Source organism: Pteropus alecto, unplaced genomic scaffold (genome assembly GCF_000325575.1).
Source record: "Pteropus alecto unplaced genomic scaffold, ASM32557v1 scaffold141, whole genome shotgun sequence".
Taxonomy (NCBI): domain Eukaryota; kingdom Metazoa; phylum Chordata; class Mammalia; order Chiroptera; family Pteropodidae; genus Pteropus; species Pteropus alecto.
In genome coordinates this window covers 70,223-78,344 of record NW_006430459.1, presented here as the reverse complement: position 1 = coordinate 78,344, position 8,122 = coordinate 70,223, and the positions used below count along the sequence as shown (strand labels likewise).

Sequence of the window (8,122 nt, the reverse complement as noted above, 5' to 3'; positions counted from 1 at the left end):
CTTCTTCATTCAAGATCTTAGGGGACAGACCTCCCAGGAGAAGAGACCCCTACGAGGCCCAAGAGCACCGCTAAAGAGGAGACGTGTAAGTCGCCTTTGTCAGAGACTCCTAGAGTGCATTTCTCAGCCAGCCGAGGCCGCTCACATTGCCTCTCTCCCCTAGGCCTGTGCGTCCCCGTCACCCACCTCCTGTCCACTCACCTGTGGCTATCTAACAGGAGTCATCATGCGTCGAGCTCCGAAGCGGCGACGCTACACGCTTGATGAAGGCCTTCAGTCCCAAAGGGAGGAACAGGAGCGTGCGCGTGCAGAGGTTCCCGAGGATGAGGAAGAGGATGCTTCCTCATCCTCCTCCAGCTGCTCCTCCTCTTTTCCCTCCTCTTTTTCCTCCTCCACCTCTTGCTCCTCTTGCTCCTCCTCCTCCTCTTCCTCCTCCTCTTGCTATCCTCTGGTTTCGAGCAACCCAAGCACTCCGGAGGAGGCTGTTGGTGAGACCTTGAGTCCTCCCCAGACCCCTCCAAGTGCCTGCTCTTCCTCCAGTGTCGTTACCTCCACTCCACTTAGCAGCCAAGAAGAGGCAGGTCCCAGCAACGAGCAGGCTGTGCCACCTGTTGAGCCCTCTCGCAGATATATTATTGATGACAGGGTTGGTGATCTGGTGGGGTTCCTGCTCCTGAAGTATCGCACAAAGGAGCTGACCACAAAGGCAGAAATGCTCGGTAGGATTGTGGAAGAGTACCATAACCTCTTCCCTGTGATATTCGGTGAAGCCTCTGAGTGCATGCAGCTGGTCTTTGGCATTAATGTGATAGAAGTGGACCCCAATGACCACTCTTACGCCTTAATCACCAACCTGGACCTCACCTATGATGGGATAGTGGATGATGAGCACAGCCTGCCCAAGACTGGCATTCTGATACTTATTCTGTGCATAATCTTCATGGAGGGCAACCGTGTCTCTGAAGAGGAGATCTGGGAAAAGCTTAGTTTCATGGGGGTGCACGATGGGAGGGAGCATTGCATCTATGGGGAGCCCAGGGAGCTCCTCACCAAAATTTGGGTGCAGGAACAATATTTGGAGTATAGGCAGGTGCCCAACAGCTCTCCTCCTCGCTATGAGTTCCTCTGGGGTCCCAGGGTCCATATTGAAACCAGCAAGATGAAAGTCTTAGAGTTTTTGGCCAAGATCAACGACACTGAACCCAGATCCTTCCCACTCTGGTATGAAGAGGCTTTGAGAGATGAGGAAGAGAGATCCCAGGCCAGAATGCTACCATAGATGATACTGTTGCGTTGGCCAGTACAAGTTCTAGTGCCACGTGCAGTAGCTTCTCCTGCCATAAGTGAAGTTCAAGGCAGATTCTTTACCTTGTGTTTTAAGATGGTAGTTAATGATCTAAGTAGTGGAGGGCCAGGCTGGCGCTGAGGAAATTACAATGAATAACATCTTTGTGTTCCTGTCCCATAGGGATGACTTTGAAATGCATCTTTTATTTGTGGTATTTTGAAATATGTTTATTAGCTTCAGAATCTAAGTTTACAAATGGCATAGGTCACATATTTCTGTTTATCCAGTTTAAGAGAAATAGTTTTGCTTTTGTAAAACAAATTGGAAAACCTTACTTTTTTTTTTTTTTTTTTTTTCCTCACTTAAAAATTCTAGTCAATTCTTTATTTCGTTTCCTTTATAAAGTTTTCAATGACAGTTGATCTTCAATATTGCTTTATACTAGTTTTAGGTATACAACATAGTGGCTAGACATTTATAGAATACGTGAAGTGATTTCCCAATTAATCTACCCACTTGGCACTATACATAGTTATTAAATATTATTAAGTATATGCTCTATGCTGTACTTTACATCCCCGTGACTATTTTGTATTTGTTCTTCTTAAACTATTTGTTCTTCTTAAGAAGAGCTATTTGTTGTTCTTAATCTCTTCACATTTTTTACCCAGTTCACCAACCCCCTCCCATTTGGCAGTCACCAGTTTGTTCTCTGTATCTGTGAATCTGTTTCTATTTTGTTTGTATGTTTATTTTGTTCTTTAGGTTCCACGTATAAGCGAAATCATATGGTATTTGTCTTTCTCAGTCTGACTTATTGCACTTAGCATAATAATATCCTCTAAGTCCATCAATGTTTTTTCAAATGGTAAGCTTTCATTTTTATGGCTGAGTAATATTCCATTGTATATGTACCACCTCTTCTTTATCCAGTCATCTGTTGATGGGCACTTAGGTTGCTTCCATATCTCGGCTATTGTAAATAGAGCTGCAGTGAACACAGAGGTGCATATGTCTTTTTGAATTAGTGTTTAGGTTTTCTTTGGATAAATACCCAGAAGTAGAATTGCTGGGTCATAAGGTAGTTCCATTTTTAATTTTTTGAGGAACCACCAAACTGTTTTCCACAGTGGTTGTACCAATTGACAGTCCCACCATCAGTGCACTAGGGTTTCTTGTCCTCAACATCCTCACCAACACTTGTTTGTTGATTTATTGATGCCATTCTGACAGGTATGAGGTGATATCTCATTATGGTTTTAAATTACATTTCTCTGATTAGTGCCGTTGTGTGTCTTTTCACATGTCTATTGGCCATCTGTATTTCCTTTTTGGAGAAATGTCTATTCAGGTTCTCTGCCCATTTTTTAATTGGATTGTTAGGTTCTTCTTAGTGTTAAGTTGAATTAGTTCTTTATAAATTTTGGATATTAACCACTGATTAAATGTACCATTGGGGAATACCTTCTCCCATTCAGTAGGTTGTACTTTCATTATGTTGATGGTTTTTTTTTTTAAATTTATTTTGTTATTAGTTTCAAGTGTACAGTACATTGGTTAGACATTTATATAGTCTATGAAGTGATCGCCCTGATTGCTCTTTCTCTCCTCTGGCTCTATACCTAGCCATTACATTAATGTTGATTGTGTCCCCTATGCTGTGCTCCCCATCCCCTTTACCATCTGTCAACTGCTAATTTGTACTTCTTTAACCCTTCACCTCATTCTTCCAGCTTCCCAGCCTCCTCCCCTCTGACTGTTCCCAGATTGTCCTCTATATTTGTGAGTCTGTTTTTGATTTGTTTGTTCTTTTTGCTCCTTAGATTCCACATATGAGTGAAATCATAGGGTATTTCTCTTTCTCTGACTTATTTCACTCAGCATAATAACATCTAGGTCCACCCATGTCATTGCAAATGGTAGGATTTCGTATTTTTAATGACTGAGAAATATTCTATTATATATTAACCATAACTTCTTCATCCAGTTATCTGTTGATGGGCATTTAGGTTGCTTCCATATCTTGGCTATTGTACATTGTGCTGCCATGAACAGAGGGATGCATAGATCTTTAGGAGTTATTATTTTGGTTTCTTTGGGAAAATACCCAAAAGTGCAATTGCTAGGTCAAAAGGTATATCCATTTTTATTTTTTTGAGAAACCTCCAGACTGTTTTCCACAGTGGCTGTACCAGCTTTTAGTCCCACCAACAGTGTACACATCCTCACCCAAACTTATAGATGATAGCCATTCTGACAGGTGTGAGGTGATATCTCATTTTGGTTTTAATTTTCATTTTTCTGATGATTGGTAACCTTGAACATCTTTTCATCTGTCTATTGACCGGTCATCTGTATTTTGTTGATGGTTTCTTCAGCTGTACAAAAATTTTTTGGTTTGATGTCCCATTTATTTACTTTTTCTTTTGTTTCTCTTGCCCAAGGAGATATATCTGAAAAAAAAAATGTATCACTAAGAGCAATGTCAGAGTTTACTGCCAATGTTTCCTTTTAGGAGTTTTATGATTTGGGGGTCTTACATTTAAGTCTTTTATCCATTTTGAATTTATTCCTATATGTGGTGTAAGAAGATGATCCAGTTTCATTTGCTTGTATTTGTCTAGTTGGGAAATCTTACATTGTATTTGTAGTATGTAACAAGATAACATGGCATTGGAATAGAATTTTTTTTTCTTTGATAATGTTAAAGAACTTAGGAGTAAAATAAAAAAAATATGTAATTTTCCATTATTTTATCATTTTTAGTCTGCCACTCTGTAAAATTAAAATAATACTTGGATTTCCTTAGCTTATTCAACTATGTAGAAAAATAAATAATAATAAATAAAATCTCTGCTCACTAGCTTTTTTATACCCCGAGTATTCACTGAGTCTCTGTTCTCTGGAAGGCTCTGTGTTAGTAGGGGGGACACTAAGAAAAGCAGGACACACCCACCCATAGAATGATAGTGTAGGACGTCATTCACATAAGGAAGGTGCTATAGTGTCTCCTAAGTCCTACAGAACAAGTAAAAGAAGGGAGAAGGCAGTGGGGTTCCAGGGCAGAGCACTAAGTGTTAATGGCCCGAGCCAGGGCAGTTTGGGACCTTGGGAAACTCTGCTTCCCTCTGTGGGGGTTGATTATAATGAAGCTGGGTGGTGGCAGCAGCCAGAGTCTCAGATGTTGTACCAGGCACCATTTTCCATGGCTTGAGATGCCAGAACTGACTCCATTAGAAGACATTTTAATTATCTTTGAAGTAATTGGGCCAATTCTAAGCAATGTATAGATTTTTGTCAGGGGAAAAATGAATGAAAATTATGATTCGGATATAAGAGCAGCAGGGAGGGAGGGGAAAAGTCGGTCTTTGGCTCAAATTCTAGGAGCTTTGAGTAGCATCTTGCTGGGGGAAGACTCTCCCACACCCAAATTAAATAATAGATCCTTCAGGAGGGAAATTGTTTTATTTATGAAGTTTTATTTATGAAGACGTAGTTTTGGTTAATTTAATATATTGTGTTCTATTGCATTGCATACTCTCTGAGGTCTGAAAAAACAAATTTTCAGAGTAGAGGGTACTAGGGCTTGGTGTAATATAATACTAGAAATAACTGCCATTCTTGCAAGTTCCAACATAGACCAGGCACTGTGCGAGGTGCATTACAAACACTCCATATTCCTGCATTCCCACGAAACATGGCTTATCAGACCCACTTACTTCGCACATGAAGAACCTGAGGCCCACAGGGCCTGGAAATTTTCCCGGGATCACATGGCCAGTAAGTCACAGGACCGGACCCCTGGTCTAAATTCATCTGGAATCCATGCTGTTCCCATCCGTCCCAGCCTGTGGCTGACCACCTGACTTGTAAATCATTTCTCAGTACTGCATGATGTGTCTCAGGCGATAAAAAGAGGGACCCTGTGGTCAAGGTACTAAAAGTAGGCCTAAGGAAGGAAGGTGACAATGCAGATACTGTCTGCGTCCATTATTTACCTAGGGTCTTCCCAGGGTTCCTTGAGAGCCACGGCGCTGGTGTTTCTGTCCAGTCTCAACACTTTCCCAAGTGACAGGGCCCTTCCCCTGGTCTTATCTTGTGTGCCTTCCTGTCCAAATCTGGAACCTGGCTTGCTGACCAGCTCATCACTGCTGCCTCCTCTGAAGGCTATGACCACTCCCAGTGGAATAGCCCAAAATCTGTCTTTATGCCCCCAGACATAAAGCATTTATACTCTTTGCTGAAGTCCCCTGGCTCTCTTGTCCCACTGCCCACCTACATCAACAGCCCCTTCCACATAAAAGTTGACATTGGACAACAGTTTTTAGACATCTGGTCATGCCTCCTGGGTATCTTCAATAAACTCTATGTTTTCCAGATGAGCCTATGAGCCTGATTCGGCCCATAATCTACCAGTTTGGGGATGTAATCCTGCAGTTAGAGAAGGTTTCTAAAAGTGCCCAATATTTACAGTAAGATTTCAGTGGGATGTCTTATTGGAATCTGGCCCTTAAACACACAGATGAATCAGCTTACCTAGGTGGTCAAAACCCAAAGCCTCCTTTGTGAGTGGTGAATGAGAAAAGACCATGGAAATCGCTGTGGAGAAAGCATCTATAGAGGCTAAATTCCCCCAAAGCTGGAGCCCCCTCGTTGGTGAAAAATAGTTTCTTGGTCGCCACGTGTGCCCTAATTAAAAAAGAAAAAATAATTATCTATCCTTATACTGTTTTTTTTTTTTGTCTGTGTATCTGTCCCATAAGAAAACGATTGTTTCCAGTGTGCCTAATGGCACCAATAGAGGTGTTCAGGTATGTTCAGTCATGTAGAGCAGGGGTTCCCCAGTCACTAGGCCGTGGACCAGTCCAGGTCTGTGCCGTTAGGAACAGGGACTCACAGTAGGAGGTAAGTGGTGGGCGAGTGATTAGAGCTTCATCTGTATTTGCAGCTGTTCCTCAATGCTAGTGTCATGCCTCCGCTCCACCTCAGATCAGGTATTAGATTCTCATAGCACCTGTCTGTGGGTGCCAAACTGGGGACCGCTGAGGTAGAGAGTAGCAGAGATACAAGATTTTGGACATGCATCAAAAGCAAAGAGAAAAGTCTCAGCTAACAGATTATTTGCATTACCTCAAAGGGATTGCAGAAACATGCTATTGAGTGAAGATGACACACCTTCTCTGCTGAGATTTACAGGATCCTTTGAAAATTACATGTGATCCTGTATTTAAAATCACCTTTCAGGCATCTGAAAAAGTTGGATAATTTAAGGCAAATTTCGCTGTCTCAGAAATTCCTCCAAGAAATGAAGGTTATTGTTATAACAAATTATAATAAATGTTCTTTGAGCACCAACTATGTAGCAGTGTCTGGGAGAGACGGAAAGGTCTCATCCATGTCTTGTCTTCCTCTCCTTTGTGGGCACAGGGAGAAACCACATCGCCAGTCCACTTGTAGTTAGGAAGGGTCATGTGACTATCTGTTGTCATTGAGACATGAGCAGAACCATTGTCACATCCAGGCATTTGAGAGCCAGTATGCCATTTCCATCCTTTCAGCAAACACGGCATCCCTGTGTTGAGATGGCAGAACTACAGTCTCGAAGTCTCCCATATCCCTGGGTCACCTGATCGCAGAGATCTGCCCAACTGCATCACAATTTATATACGCAAGAAAATAAACTTATGTCAAGCCATTTAAATTTCAGTTTTTTTCCCCCATTTCATCAGCTTGCAGTTATGTCAACTAATATATAACAACTTCACCTGCTGTTAGGTGTATTTCAATAATTACAAAGGTAATAGTGCATATAGTACATATATCCTATTGGCAAAAACTTGTAAAAATAGATAATTGCTCCCTTTATAAAGTTCCACAAAACTTTAGCCTCCTGTGCAGAGGTAACCATTACTAACATATTAACATGGATATCAGGTTAAAGTGCAAAGGGTGTGAATATTTTAAATTTTTATAAATATTGCTGAAATTTCCAAAAATGCTGTACCATGCACATTCTCAAAAATTATGTGAAAAATCTTTCACTCTTACATATGTTTTATCATTCCTTTAAATTTTGATCACAATTATGGGTAAAAGTATCATCTCACTGTTTTAATTCGTGTCTCCCCTCTTTTCAAAGTAGGTTAAAGAGGACCTTTACTTCATTCCTCACCCGTAGAAAGCTGGATTTATGGAGTGATGTCCTGCGTCACAGGATTCCTCTAGGCATCACTTAGAATTCTGAAATTCTGCAATGTCAACAAGACAGTTCCCTTTCACTGGGAGAAGCGAGGCCTCGGTCAGGAGCCAGGGAAGGGGACCAGACAGGACAGCCTCGGCCAGTGAGGGGCTTTGGGAAGACTGGGAGGAGAGCGAGGGCCGGAGTGCGCGGGAGAGACCGCATGCAGACCCAGGTCCGGAGAGCTCAGGCAGGCTGGCCGTCGGGGCTCTGAGTCCAGAGTTGGGTTCAGGGGGGACGAAGCCGAAGGCGAGGCGGCGGGGAAGGGAGGTGTCCGGGACGGGAGCAGGAAGAGGCCGGGGAATGTCTGAATCATCCTCACCGGCTGGAGGCTGCAGGGGGACCTGAGTGGTCAGGTCTGTGGGATGAAGGGCCCAGCGGCCCGGCGTGCCAGACACCCCTCCCGAACCTTAGAGCCCCCGCCCCGGTCCGGAAGCGCACACCTGGCTCCCCGCATCGTCGGAGGAAAGAGCTCCATGTCTTCACTCTGGCAGAGTCCCGGGGCTGGGAGCCGTCACGACGCCTGCTGGACGCCGGGCACTTTGCCCCTGGGTGCGGTGCCGCCCTACGGAGAGGCTGCGGCTGTGCCAATGGGC

General features: G+C 43.2%; 1 protein-coding gene across 1 annotated transcript; it reads left to right on the top strand.

Moving 5' to 3' along the window:
* Window positions 1–226: 226 nt before the first annotated feature.
* Window positions 227–1,279, top strand: LOC102880901 (melanoma-associated antigen 10-like). The gene has a single exon (XM_015590075.1). The coding sequence runs from the start codon at window positions 227–229 to the stop codon at window positions 1,277–1,279; it is 1,053 nt and encodes a 350-aa protein (XP_015445561.1).
* Window positions 1,280–8,122: the final 6,843 nt, after the last annotated feature.

What these genes read in the sequence shown, in the direction of transcription:
- LOC102880901 (XM_015590075.1), top strand. Translation starts at nt 227, where the DNA reads ATGCGTCGAGCTCCGAAGCGGCGACGCTACACGCTTGATGAAGGCCTT.